At 37.2% G+C, this 15,256-nt stretch overlaps 1 protein-coding gene across 16 annotated transcripts in view; it reads left to right on the top strand.

The window, feature by feature from the left end:
- ANKS1B (ankyrin repeat and sterile alpha motif domain containing 1B) overlaps positions 1-15,256 on the top strand; it is a 1,163,282-nt gene that overhangs the window by 473,701 nt on the left and 674,325 nt on the right. For all 16 annotated transcript variants that reach the window (XM_067697640.1, XM_067697639.1, XM_067697638.1 and 13 more), the window contains exon 11: positions 10,389-10,525. In XM_067697640.1, coding sequence (XP_067553741.1) covers positions 10,389-10,525 — 137 coding nt within the window. The remainder of the gene's footprint in view (positions 1-10,388; positions 10,526-15,256) is intronic.

Here is a 15,256-nt window from a genome sequence, read left to right as displayed (position 1 = left end):
ATTAGACTGAGTTCAATCGAGGTTGAATTCACCAGGAAGTAGACTTTGAGATGGAGATTGTCATACAGGAGATCAATTAAGAGTGCTCTCGGAAACAATGAATGTGGGAAAGAAGCAAGATGGGGCAGAAGGAGAGGTTAGCCTGTGATGAGTTCTCTACATAGGCACCTACAGACGCCCTAGGGATATCTGAAACTGGGATAGTCCTACAAAATCATCCCAAGTTGGTGACTAGGCACAGCCTTTATACTCCTCTGCTAATCAGACATCAGAAGCAGGCTGCTCCTGGAAGCGCATGTGACCTTGGGTCAAGCAAGTCTCTTCAGCTGATGCAGTTCCCAAAGAGGGCTGACAGGTGAAGACTGTCTGCCAGCAACACTTCAATCAGCTAAGGGAATAAATCTTTCAGATATGAAGGGCATATTAAAGTGTCTACCACAAATAGGATTAGAGTTTCACTCAGAATGTGTGGTAAAATAAGAGGAATGGATGTAGTTATTGGTAAGAGAGTTATTAAATGATGAATCATTATGTCTAAGCTGAATATGTAAAAAGTAAATATATGAGTTGATAGATTGAATGAAATTAGATGTATAAAAGGATTAGTTTATAGCAGTGGGATTGAACAACAGGTTTAGTGTGAGTGAGGGAAATGAGAGAGTGAAAATGATTAGATATTGTATCTATGGAATGGGTTCTTTGAGATTAAGATGCCCAAATGAAGCCACTGCTGTTCATAATGAAGTACCTGGTTTAGCCTCAGGTATGAGAACCTGAAAAGAGTTAAATCAAAGATCACATGAGTAGAAATCAGAACACTATTGGGCTTAGATGATTACTTAAACATCTACAAGGAATCTGAAGGTTCCAAGGTGAATGGCAGGCTTGGGGTGAAAAGCAGGACTGGGAAACATGTGCTAAGGCTTTGAGGCATAAAAGAGAGTACACTGAAGTTCAGTAAATGATAGATATGAGTCAGTGCAGACTATAGCAGAGTCACTTTTACGAGTGTGAAAGAATCATGGAATTTAAGCCTGTGGTACAGAAGAATAAATCTCATTTCCACCTCCAACTACTATGATGCTTTCATATGGGGTTTTAGCAAGTTCATTTTCTAACTTCCCTTAATGGAGAGTCGGTGCCTGCTTAGGAGGGATTCTGGCCTGGCAGGACAGTGCTAGGGTATGGCTTGGTCAGCTTGTTGTGAACACCAATTTGGAATGAGCAGAAGGATACAGGAGATGAATACTGGCAACCAATGAGAGTAAAATCAGAAAAAAGAATTTGTCATCAAGACCAAACCCTGAAGCCCAAAATGGGGCTCAAAGCCAGTAGATCCTGGAAAACAAAAATCTCTCTGAGAATTGAAGCACAAATATATTCGTAAAACAAAAGATCCATGAATTGCCCAATGTGAGATAAAATATTTTATTTCTTTTATTTTTTACTTTCTTCATTTGCTTACAGTTCAGTCCATAAAAGCCTTAGGAGGGGACCCATCTCCTCTGGCCTCCCTCTGCCTCTCATTTTCTTTACTGTGCATTGCCCCAGGGATCTATTTCATCTTGCTGGTAAAGGTCAAGGAATAGTCATTCTTGGCACCATCCTGGGAGAGGGATGGTGAAATTCTACTGTGTTCCAGCCAGGCTGAGCTATTTATACTTCACCAAAGGCATAATGCTCTTTCATACTTCTGCCCCATTGCTATTCTGTGTTCTTTGTTTAGAATGCTTCTCCCTCCTTGAGTGCTCGATGGCACTCATTCTTCAAGGCTGTGATTAAATATTTCTTCTTTACCTTCTCTTCTTACCCATAAACTAACTCCCTACCCTGGTCCCCTTACTCAGTTAGTGGCTCACTCTTCTGTGTTCCCATAGTGCCTGATATGTAGCATGAATGACATAGTTTTGTGATTCTGTATTTTCCCTTCTATATTTTCCATTAAATAGGCAACAACTTCAAAGTGAGGCTGAGAGTCTGTTTACCATTGTAGCCTAAACATCTAACATGTTGGCCATGTTATAAATGTAAGCCAAACACCTAACATATTAGTTATCTATTGCTGCATAGCAGCTTACCCCAAAACTTGTGGCTGAAAACAACAAATATTTATAATCTCACAGTTTCTGTGGGCCAGGAATCCAGGAGGGGCGTAGCTGGGTGGTTCTGGCACAGGGTCTCTCTGAGGTTGCAGTCAGCTGTTGGCCAGAACTGCCGTCATTCAAGGCTTGACCAGGTCTGAAGGATCCACTATCAAGCTGATACATGCAGTTATGGACAAGTTTCAGTTCCCAGCAGGCTGTTAAACTGAGGGCTTCAGTCCCTCACAGTGCCATGTGGGCCTCTCCAAAAAGCTGTTCACAGTACAATTACTTGCTTTCCTCAGTGCAAAAGAGCTGAGAAAGTGAGAACATGAGAGGACACACATAAGACAGAAGCCAGACTCTTTCTAATCTAATCCTAGAAGTGACATCTCATCACAGCTGACCCTTGAGCAACACAGATTTGAACTGTGGGGGTCCAGTTATACTCGGATCTTTTTCAATAAATAAGTACTACGGGACTACACAATCTCTAGTTGGTTGAATCTGTGGTTGGCAGAACCTCAGATACAGAGGAACTGCAGAGACCGAGGGCCAGCTGGAAAGTTATACTAGGATTTTCGACTGCATAGGTGTCAGCATCCCTAACCCCAGTGTTGTTCAAAGGTCAATTGTTTTTCTGTATTTATTTGTTAGAAGCTAGTCAACAAGTTCAATACATAGTCTAGGGGTGAGAATTTAACAAAAGCATGACTACCATGAGGCAGGGATCAATCGGAACCATCTTAGAAGCTGCCTACCACACATTTTATCTGGTAAAATATCTGCTTAATCAGTACTATTGAATATGTAAAGTGGTTGGTGATAGTCATGAAGGTTCAAGTGTTTCAGTTTTCAACATATTTGAAAGAATTGCTAATTTTTAAGAAACCATTACTAGGAGAAAGTAAAATGTATTAACTATTTGGAGTATTAAATAATTCTTTAAAATAATTGTTAAATATATGTATTTTAAATTTTATTTAATTTTGGCTGCGTCGGATCTTAGTTGCAGCACGTGGGATCTTTCGTTGCGACATAGGCTCTTCGTTGTGGTGCGTGGGCTTCTCTCTAGTTGTGGCGTGCGAGTTTTCTCTTCTCTAGTTGGGGCAAGCAAGCTACAGGGCGTGTGGGCTCTGTAGTTTGCGGCACGTGGGCTCTAGTTGAGGCGTGCGAGCTCAGTAGTTGCGGTGCGCGGGCTTAGTTGCCCTGCAGCATGTGGGCTCTTAGTTCCCTGACCAGGGATTGAACCCGCGTCCCCTGCATTGTAAGGCGGGTTCTCTACCACTGGACTACAGGGAAGTCCCCTAAATAATTGTTAAATATTAACTTCCTCAAATGGTACATAGGAAGTACTTTCTCACTGAAAATAATGAAGAGAAGATATTTGGGCTATTTTACTTATGATTTTCCTTCTTTCTTTCCCAGAAATGATGGTCATGTACCATTACTAAAAGTTACTTTAGAATCAAAAGATTCAATTGGTCTTATTCATTTATTTATTCATCCATTCAGTGAGCATCTTTTGAACACTTATTGTGCACAGGGCATTGCCCTTGCTTTGGATATCATGTTATTTGTTTTACAAACCTTAAATGAATTTTTACTTTCATAATGAAACCTTAGTTTTTAATTGCATAGTGAGAAGAATGTTCGTGTATAATATGAATATGGAAAAGTAAATTTATAATATAGCATTCTTCTAGGTTTCTCCCTAAAAGGAAGGCCATTTCCATGGGAAGTACTTATGAGAGGGGCCTACAACCTATAGACTACAAATGAAATCTAGCCTATGCTTGTTTTTGTAAATAAAATTTTCTTGTAATAATACAGCCACACCTGGGAATTCCCTGGTGGTCCAGTGGTTACAACTCTACAGTTTCACTGCCAGGGGCCTGGGTTCAGTCCCTGGTCAAGGAATTAAGGTCCTGCAAGCTATGTGTCATGGCCAAAAAAGAAAGGTAAAAAAATACATAGCCATACCCATTTGCTTACATATTGTCAATGGCTGCCTTTGTGCTGCAACAGCAGGGTTGAATAGTTATGAAAGAAACATCCTAGCCTGCAGAGCTTAAAATGTTTACAATCTGGACCTTTGCAGAAAAAGTTTGCCGATTTCTGACTTAAGGCCAACAATTAAAAATTATACTTTGGGACTCCCCTGGTGGCTCAGTGGTTAAGGCTCCACGCTCCCAATGCAGGGGGCCGGGGTTCCATCCCTGGTAGGGGAACTCAGATCCCGCATGGCGCAACTAAGACCCAGGACAGCCAGATAAATAAATACTTTAAAAAATTATCCTTCATGATTTGCTAGACTAATAATTATTAAATACTTGACAATTATTTAGTGCTATATTCAACTTTCCACAATAATACCTCAAGCCATCTATCTAGTTATAGTTATTATTATTATTATACATGTGTATGGTAATAATAGCAAGAGCTACTTTAATTGAGCACTTACTATGTGCCAGGCAATATGTTAAAATACACACATACATACACACATATCTTATTTATCCTTACAAAAACACCAAGAGAGGGCTTCCCTGGTGACGCAGTGGTTGAAAGTCCGCCTGCTGATGCAGGGGACACGAGTTCGTGCCCCGGTCCGGGAAGATCCCACATGCCACGTAGCGGCTAGGCCCGTGAGCCATGGCCGCTGAGCCTGCGCGTCTGGAGCCTATGCTCCGCAACGGGAAAGGCCACAACAGTGAGAGGCCCGCATACCACAAAAAACAAACAAAAAACACCAAGAGAAAAGCACTGTTTCACAGATGAGGAAACTGAGGTTAAAAGTGGCAGGATTTTAGGTTTTATTTATTTAATTCCAGAGCCCAAATTTGTTGTATATGTCTCCTCCATTTCTTAGTATTACCTCCATGAATATTATATTCTTTTCAAACTGAAATCTTCCTTATTCCACAACTGTGCCTCTTTCCCATCTTTCTACCTTTTGCTTCTCCTACTTCCAACTCTTGGAATGTCCTTTGCACTCATTTCTTCATGTCTGAATTTCACTAATCTGTCAGAGAGAACTCCTTAATCACCACCTCTTCCATGACACCTTTCCTGAATCTCCAGCCAGAAGTAATCTCAGTCCTGTTTGTCAGCTACAGAGCAACTAGCATGGTTTCTGGTACACTTTAATTGTTCAGTGCATGCTATTGAATGATGTTAAAATTCTACTCTGTAACATGGCATATGAATTATTTTGTATTCATAGAATACTTTTCTTCTAAAAGCTCTAGTAAATTAGAAGGGTTTTTTTTTCCTAGGCTTGTTATCATAGAGAAAACTGACAGTCATAATGTATAATCTAATGCATAGAAAGGGAATGTGACAAGAAGATGTCTCATTTCAATCTGAAATTGCAAGTATCTTCAGTAATTTTCTCTAAGCAGTTTTTATACACCTCATTTCCTTTTCATCAGAAATGTTCTGTAGCTGCAGGTGTGAAATGCAGGTTGACCATGTAAAACCATCGTGGACATAGGCTGTCATTTTGCAAAGTCCACTGGATAATTGGTAGGTTTTTATAAATAATATAATAAAGGATATTTTAGGAATAAATCAGTTTCCTAAGACTGTTATGTATGTTCTAGAATATGCTTCTCATTTGGATTTTCTCCAAAAGGACCATGGAATTATAAAAGCCAGATCACCTTTCTCCATGTAATTAAGGACATTTATGACAGTTGCCATTGACACACACACACAGGTTTTATTCATTTTATTTCACTTAGTATTTTTAAAAGATTGCAATGAGCTAAAAGCTGTGGAGAGAATAAAGGAAATATAAGTCACTGTGAAAATATAACCTAGTCTGGAAGAGATAATGAACAATGCAAGGTAGTATAAAATCAAATTTTCAGTGTAGTGCTGCATGTCATGGCTTCAGAAGATGGAGACAGAGTCTTTTCTAAATTTAGCACTTGATTACCCACTGTCTTGTACTATGTATTAAATTACTTACAAGAAACATTCAAGAAGCTTTTGCTTTATAGTCTGCATGGACTACCCAGCAGTTTTTTCTGGCTTTGATGCAAAATCACTTAACAGGGCCAGCCCTTGCAGTGAATCATTCCTCAAGGGATCATCTCTTATTCCTGGAATTAAAATTCTGTCCCTACCAATTTTTGTTAATAGCTAAGATACTGGTCTCAAATCCTGCCCAAGTACTCACAGTCATTACTCTAGATGTATTACCTACAAAGTACTACTATTTATTTTCTTGCTTTTCCCTCTAGATTTTCTTTCCTCTTCTATATTTTAATTTAATTCTGATAATATTTGGTTTAATAGGGAAAATGGAAACTCAAATTTATTAACTGCATACTATGTCATTATGTGCTAGTTCTTTTTCATTTGTGTTCTCTCACCTTTTCCTGCACACATAAACCCTAGAATGTAGTTATTAATCCTCATTTTTAAAGAAAAACTGAAATCCAGAGCAGTTAAATGAATTGTCTAACATTGAACAGGCAAGTTTTCCACAGACTCCAGCATCTGGTATTAGAATGTGAGTTTGGATGCTTTTTTGAATTAATATTTACTAATAGACAAAGAGCGATATTTAATGTTGTATATTTTATTCTAACAAAAAGTTGAGTAAAAAGTAGCACAGAATTGAAGATGAAACAGACAATGGAATAGGATACCATGAGTGAGAAACAGAGACACAGAAACAGATTCATGAAGACTTCAAATATTGGAATTATCAGACAGATTAAAAACAAACCCACTTTACTTGCTGTTTCTAATCAATAAAAGCAAGCCTGAAAATGTTGTTAGGGAATTGAAAATGCTAAATGGTGATCAATGTATTTGAAAAAGAACCAAATAGAAATTTTAGAACTGAAAAGCATAACTGAAAGTAAGAAAAAGGTTTGATAGCAGACTAGACACAGCTGAAGAAAGAACCAGTAAGCTGGAAAATGAGTGTAAGAAACTATTCAGAATGCAATACAGAGAGAAAAACGATGAAAGTACAAAAGAGAGAATAAATGATAAGGAGAATAAAGTCTGACATTATTTCACTGGAGTCCAAAAGGAGAGAAAAGAGAAAATGGGGTAGAGGCAATATCTGAAGTGATATGGTAAGGAGTATATGCTCCTCCAATAGTCTTTCCTGTTTCTGCTTATCAAAACTACCTCCTTTCAGTTCCTCAGGCCAAAAATCTTACTCATGCCTGCCCTCTCTATTTCTCTTCTACCCTGTATCCAACACATCAAGAAATTCTATTAGTCTACCTTCAAGATACACCCAGAATCCAACCACTTATCACCAACTCAAATGCAAATGCCCTGATCTATCCTGGGTCACTGGTCTTAACAGATCTCCTTGCTTCCAGGTATTATACCATATAGTACACACAAGGGTACCCTAGGATGTTTTTATGGTTGACATTTTCTGTTTTTATTATTTTTTTCTTATTGTCTCCATGTTCTACTTTGTTTTTGTGGAGTTGGTTAACTCTGTTCAGAAGTAGAGACTGCCCATACCTTGACTATGGCAATAGTCTTCAGGCTCTGCCCCTTCCAGTCACTTTTGCATACCAATGGCATGCTAACCAGCAGAAGGGCAATGTGCCATCAATCTAGAATTTCTTGTCTTCCACTTACTGGAAATATAACTTTGTGATTACCTTTTCTGTAAAAGGAGAATGGTAATAATAGAAACTACTTCAAAGAATTATTTTAAGGCTATTTCAATGAGCTTCAGTAAGTAAAAGGAATTTAACATGCTCCCTGAGCATAATAAATGCTCAATAACCATTAGCTATTATTATCATTACTATGCCAGTCTCTGCTTAAATATCTTCAATATTTTGCATTGCCTACAGAATTAAGCGTAAACTTAACATAATAGTAAACCTTCTTTTACTTATCTAAACTTAGCTCCAACTTCTTCCTAATGTAAAATACCAGCTTCATCTATGCTCTTTCCACCTCTGTGCCCTCATGTTTTATGTTCTGTCCCAGCTTTCTTGCCTGAAAACTGCAGCTTTTCACAACCATCTTCCTTCCCAGCCAGTCTGATTTCTTCTCCCCCTGCTTTTTCACCATGCTTCATTTATCTGTTATTAACTCTCAAGTTATATTGCATTATAATTTGTTTGCATGCCTGATGCCACATTTGATTGCATACTTCTCAAGGGCAGAGATTTAAAAAAATTTTACTAGACTTTATTTTTTAGAGCAGTTTTAGGTTTACAGAAAAATCAAGCAGAAGGTATAGAGATTCCTCATATACTCCCTGCTGCCACACAGGCATGGCCTCCCCCACTATCAACATCCCCCTCCAGAGTGGTACATTTGTTGCAACCAGTGAACCTACATTGACACATCATTATCATACAAAGTCCATAGTTTACACTAAGGTTCACTCTTGGTGCTGTACATTCTATGGGTTGGGACAAATGTATAATGACATATATCCATAGTTATAGTATCAGAGAGAAAAATTTCACTGCCCTAAAAATCCACTGTGTTCCACCTATTCATCCCTCCATACCTCCTAACCCCTGGCTAGAAATTCTTTTCCAATTTATCCTTTTTTGTTGTTGTTGTTTTGTTTTGTTTGTTTTTGTGGTACGCGGGCCTCTCACTGTTGTGGCCTCTCCCGTTGCGGAGCACAGACTCCGGACGCACAGGCTCAGCGGCCATGGCTCACGGGCCCAGCCGCTCTGCGGCATGTGGGATCTTCCCGGAACGGGGAATGAACCCGTGTCCCCTGCATCAGCAGGCGGACTCTCAACCACTGCGCCACCAGGGAAGCCCCCAATTTATCCTTTGAACATAACACCTAATACATGATTGACCCCAAATAAATGTTTTTACATGTATGACTGAATGAATGAAAGGAGGAAGGGACAAATTAGAGAGAATGAACGCATCTTGTCATTCTTGCTGGCTGATGTTTTGTCTCTGTTTCAGTGGTTACTCATACTACCTTAGCCTACTCAGAAGATCACCCCCACAAACTACCGTCTTTCAGAACCTGGCTTATTTTTGAGATGCTTATTCAGACCCCACCATATATATTAAACCCGAATCAAGAGTGAGCTCTGGAAGCTTTTAAGACTTATTTTATGAATTATCTATTTAATTCAATGTATCACACTTGCATTTTTTGTTTCATGAACCTATGTCTGTATTCCTCAGTGAGACTAAATTATATTTTTGTGTGGTGGGTAAAGTTTCATCCCCTCACTTTTTATGAGCAAGAGGTGCCTTAATAAATTATTGCTTTTCACTTGGGGTTGTAGACAATGGCCATGGAACAGAGAAACTTGCTGGTCTCTAATGAAGTCACAGTCTTAGTCACTTTTACGTCAGTTCAGCTAACTGTCTAGAACAAAATTATTGGGGACTAATTAAAAACATAACAAGGAAGTAAATTTTTTGAAGATTTGAGCTTACAACAGTTTTCCTAAAAAGTCATAGGGGATTGCCAAATTGTTGTTAAAATAATATAACTTCTGTGTGCTAGCAGGAGTTATTTACAGAACATTTTCCATCCTTTCCCCAGTATTTTAAACATTCTAAAACTACATCTTTGATCTTATTTTGTTTTGACATAAATTCAGGAAGAAAATGTTATACATGTTGCTGATTTTTAAGTCATCATTTTCTTTATTTATGCTCCCCCAATACTGAACATAAGGGAAGATTACTTTGGATTTTTGAAATTTCATTCACTTAGTTTTTGACCATATAGGAAGATATATTTATCTGTGAGTGATAGTTTTTTTTTTTTTTTTGTCTACATTATAAAACTATTTTGCACCAATATTTTTTCATCAAGTTTAATTCACTGGGATGCTTTTTTACAGTTTGAGGGATTTCTGGGAAAAATGCTTTGAGAAGCCTTGAATTGGGGTTTTATGAATCAGGGAGGTATGAAACTTCTCCTTTTAATAAAAATCAGTACTCACTTGAAATATTATGGAAAAAAACTACTTCAATCATATAAAAGACATATTTTTTTAGTTAAGGTTTTAGTCATTTGTATAATGGCAGTCTTAACAATTATGCTGGATGATCTATCATTATGAATTAAATAATAATACTCTTCCTTCTTGGAACATTTCTACACGGGAAGGTATTTACCATTTTAAAAGAAAACAAAGCATTCAATAAACATTATTTTTAAAATATACTGCTGAGTGTATTCCTCATTATGATCTTGTAATTAATACCAGTTTTAAGTTGAAATCTCAATTCATGTTTACTAAAGTAATTTCAAGTCTTAAAAGGTAAACTGAGTGATTAGGTTCATGGTAGTTCTATTTTTATTCACAGAGAATGCCTCTGAGGTAGCATTTACTGCTCCAGGAACTAGTAACCATAGAAACAGCTCCACAGGCCCAACACCTGACTGCTCACCTCCATCCCCTGACACTGCCCTCAAAAATATTGTAAAAGTCATTCGACCCCAGGTAAGTGTCCAGCATGACATCATCTGCACTATAATATATTTCAATTTTGAATCAGTGCATGTACACCATTTATATTGCAATGCCTGGACTATCTTATAATAAGTAAATGGATTTTCAGATTAAAAGAATGGACTTGGAAGAGAATGTTTCCTTCCCTTGGAGCTGATGATAGACGTTGAAATCTGTATTGGCTTTTGGAAAAACGAATTTGTATATTACATGAAAAAACAAATTACGCTTACAAAAAATGGCTATTTCACGTCATTTTTCTCTTACAACATTTTAATAATTTTGCTCCAATTATTGAACTGCTACATGTTTTCTGGTGTTTCCTTCTCCTTTTGTCTTCATTTCTCTGGATATGCCACATTGTTTGTGATCACTTCTTTATCCTTCGACCCCAGTTGTTTATATATACGTATTTTTTCCAGTTCTTTATGTCTTCAGACTAATTTTGTCTGTGTTTAATATTGCACCTCTCATTGCTCCTTATTTTCCTCCAGTGCTCACTTTCCTCTGGCTGTCTCTTTACCCTTTGTTCTTTTTTTCCATTCCTGTCACTTTTCTGTATGGGTTTCTTTCTCTTCCCCCTTCTCTTTCAGTTGGATATCCCAGTAGGCGGTTTGCAGGCAAGCTTTAGAAATATCATTGGGACAAGCTGTTCTGTGATATTTCATTGAAAATAGCACTTATAAAGCTGTTTGCATTATATTTTTGCCAACAGATGGACTCAGAACATGGAATTGGTGATGTTCTCAACCTGGCTTATTCTGAATGGGCCTCATAAAATCCAAGAGAGGGGAACTTTGGATCAGATCAATGCCATTCACTATCTACTTAGATATATAGTATGAACGAATACTTTGAGCCAATTTGCAGAACAAATATGTCTTTTAAGGTAGTTTTGGTCTAAATGAGCAATGATTTGTTTAATATCTAACCTTCTTTACCATAACTTACTTTGGATTATTTTATTATAATCATCATCCTCATCAGTAAAATGGCATTTAAGCTTTACATATCCACTACAGCTTGTAGAACACTTTCATACAAATTGTTTTGTTTAACCTTTATCAGTTCCAAGGGAATGTATATTTTAGTGTTATGGATAACGATATTGGCACTCCAAAGGGGCTAAGTTGTGCAACTGATTGGAAGTTTCTTTCCTTTCTTTGGTATAATAATTAATTGTCTCCTGCCATCCTGTTCAGAGGGCAGAAAAATCCTCATTAGGTTGTATAACTTGTTACATCTTTATGAGGCTAAAACGTACAGGTTCATAGGCATAGGTAACATTTCACACAGTGTCCCAATATGTGCAGGAGAAAAATGTCTTCAATAATTCCTCTTCCCTCTCAGGGGAATTTGACCTAGTTCATTTAATTCAAGAAATAACCCTCACTAAACTTAGATTTAGATGCTAAATATCACATTTATTATCATTGTCTTTCTCATTAGATGAAGGTGGTTCTGGTGTTATTGTGCAGCTGTTACATTTTCAGCATTTTAAACTATTTATGCAGGAGATTGCCCTATATATGTTAATAAAATCTATTACTAAACATATTTATCTTTATACCAATATAAATTCTCTAATGTAAATGCATTTGATCATTCAATGAATGAAAAACAGATTCTTTTCTACATAATCAAATCAACTCTACAGGACCTTATTCCATGAATCCTCCTTTGCATACTCTATTTTGTTGTATTTTAACTTATTTTAATAAACTTTGAAGAAAACTAGAGGTAGTTTTAAAGCCAGAAATTTCATTTGACTCCATTCCTTGGTTCGGTCCATTTTTAAAAGTGTATGAAGGTAACTGACTCCACTTTCCTTTCTTAGATGTTATAATGATGATTTAGGGAGGGAAAAATGAAGGGAGAAAGTCAGGAAACTAAGTCTGATAGTATTTAAATTAGAACCAATGCAGCCTGTATGTGTGTATGTTATAGACAATAACAGCTAAGGTATATAACTGGGAAAGAATATAACCTCAATTGGGCTACCCTTTCTTTCACCTCAGAGACATTGGTGCATTACTTATTTCTCCTCATGAGTCCTGATCTCCTGGGGTTCCTCATTCACTGTAGAGGGCAGAGAATAGAAAATTCAAGCGAAAGTAATTATGAAGGAGTTTTGGGGTAGGACATGTGATTTCAGGAAAGGGTTTAGAGACCAGAGGGTGTGGATGGGGGACAGCTAGATGGATAGAATAGAGGACTCCCTGGTGTGTTTTGACAAGTCACAGGTGTGTCAGGCATTGAACATTGTCAAGGACTACTGTTCCAAAGAACAGAGAATTATTAGTTAGCTTATATAAGAGCCTATACTGTGATCATAGGTTTAACCCTCTGAAGTGTTTGCTAATTCTCCTGGCTTTTCTGTCTGGAAATGCAAGAATGTGGTTTGATTGACTTGTGGGTATTCAAATACTTTTTTTTTTCATTTACTAATTAGAAAGTAATAACATGGTTGAAATGATCATTTCACTCTTAAAACTGGTGATGGGCCTTGAAAATAAAAGTATAAATGCAACTTTTATTCATGAATTTACATTTATCTGCCTGAGCATTAGCAGATGTGTTTAGCCTTATTGTGACAAGAATGATATAGAATAGATGAGAGATAAAAACAGGACTTTTCATCTTATTCACTACAAATAGATACTGATTAGATAGAGCAAATTAGGTTACGTCTCCTTTGCCTGATGCATACCTTTATCTAGTCTACTTTCCATAACTATAAATGAAGAATATCCATTGTAACCAAGTTCTTGCTTTCAGTATGAGGTAGAGCTGATTATACATTTCATGTATTTCTGTTTGGTGTTTTAATTATTTGGAAGCTACAGACGTTGCGGTGCTTTGTTGAGTTTGATTCTATTTGGCATATTTATTAACTCATTAAGTCATAGCTGTTAGTTCTGCATCCCGTATTTGATCTTTTTTTTTTTTTGCGGTACGCAGGCCTCTCACTGTTGTGGCCTCTCCTGTTGCAGAGCACAGGCTCTGGACGCACAGGCTCAGCGGCCATGGCTCACGGGCCCAGCCGCTCCGCGGCATGTGGGATCCTCCCGGACCAGGTCGCGAACCCGTGTCTCCTGCATCAGCAGGCGGACTCTCAACCACTGCGCCACCAGGGAAGCCCTATATTTGATCTTTTTACCTTTGCTTCTTTGGGCTCTTTCATGTCTTAAAATCCTCCAGATTGTGAAACGTTCTATTTTCAATTCATAGAGCCTGAAAGATTTATGTGCTACTTGCTTCTCTTTGTTTTTCTGCAGTGTATTAACCCACAAGCCTGAGTTTCTCTATTTAGATGAATTCACAAGGCTGGGTTCACTTACTTATACTTGAAAATAAAATTATTTTTAAATTTGAAAAAATACTTGAAATACTTGAAAAAATATTACCTTTAAAAAATTTAGGTAGGTCTATTGACATACAAGTTTTTTTTTTTTTGGCTACTAAATAATTATAGTTCCTTGTAATGGCTTTGTTTTTTTAAAGTTCTCCTGGTGAAAGTATCTTTTTCCCCTAATTGAAGAATACAATACAGTTTGATGGATTTTGACAGCTGTGTTTGTAGGTGTAACCACCACTCAAAGCAGGATATATATAGAACATTGGTGTTACCCCCAGAAAAAAGAGGTATACCTCATACCTCTTTCCAATCAATGGCCCCTATTCCTGCCTCAGAGACAACTGCTTTCTGATTTTTATCACTATTGTTAAGAATTGCTTATTCTTGGACTTTATATAAATGGAATCCTAGAGTGTGTGTGTGTGTTTTGTGTATGTCCAGGTCTGGCTTCTTTCACTCAGTGTAATGTTTTGGGGATTCACTCATGTTATTCCTTTTTTTACTGAGTAGTATTCCATTGGATTAATATAGTACAGCTTGTTTATTCAGTCTCCTGTTGATTGATACTTGTGTTGTTTCCTGTTATTTTCTATTATGAATGAATATGCTGTGAAGTCATGTTCAAGTATTTGTAAATACATATATTTTCTTATAGATACCTAAGAGTGGGATTGTTGGGTAGTAGGGCAAATGAGTAGCTAACTTTATAAGAAACTTGCCAAGAGTTTTCCAAAGTAGTAGTTCCATTTTATAATCCCCAACAGAAATATCTGAGATTTTCAGTTTCTCCACAATCTCTCCAACATTTACACTTACAGTTTTTTCATTTTAACCATTCTTATGGGTATGAAAGGATTTTTCATTATGGCTTTAATTTGCATTTTCCTGGTGACTAGTGATATTGAGCACCTTTTCCTGTGGCTGTTGCTCATTTTATATCGTTTGACAAGTGCCTGTTCAAATCCTTTTTATGGGGTTGTTCAATTTTCTAATTGTTGATTTGTAGTAATTCTTTATAAATTCTCATGTAATTCCAAAAGATATGAGACATTTGTCAGGTTTATGCACTGCAAATATTTTTCCCAGTTTGTGTTTTTTAGTGGCACCTTTTGATGAACAGAATATTTTAATTTTGGTGAGATCCAATTTATCAATTTTTTTTCATGGTTAGTGCTTTTTGTGTCTTGTCCAGGTTATAAATAAATGTACCCATATTTTTTTTTCTAGAAGCTTTCTGGTTCTGGCTTTTGCATTTAGTTCTGTGATCCGTCTCAAATCATTTTTGTATGGTGTGAGGTGGGAGTCGAGATTCATTTTTTTTCCTATGTGGAAAAAGACCTTCCTCTCCTCATTGAGTTGACTTA

This window comes from Pseudorca crassidens, chromosome 11 (assembly GCF_039906515.1).
Source record: "Pseudorca crassidens isolate mPseCra1 chromosome 11, mPseCra1.hap1, whole genome shotgun sequence".
Lineage (NCBI taxonomy): Eukaryota > Metazoa > Chordata > Mammalia > Artiodactyla > Delphinidae > Pseudorca > Pseudorca crassidens.
The sequence above is the reverse complement of the archived record's forward strand: the minus strand, read 5'-3'. Positions and strand labels throughout refer to the sequence as shown.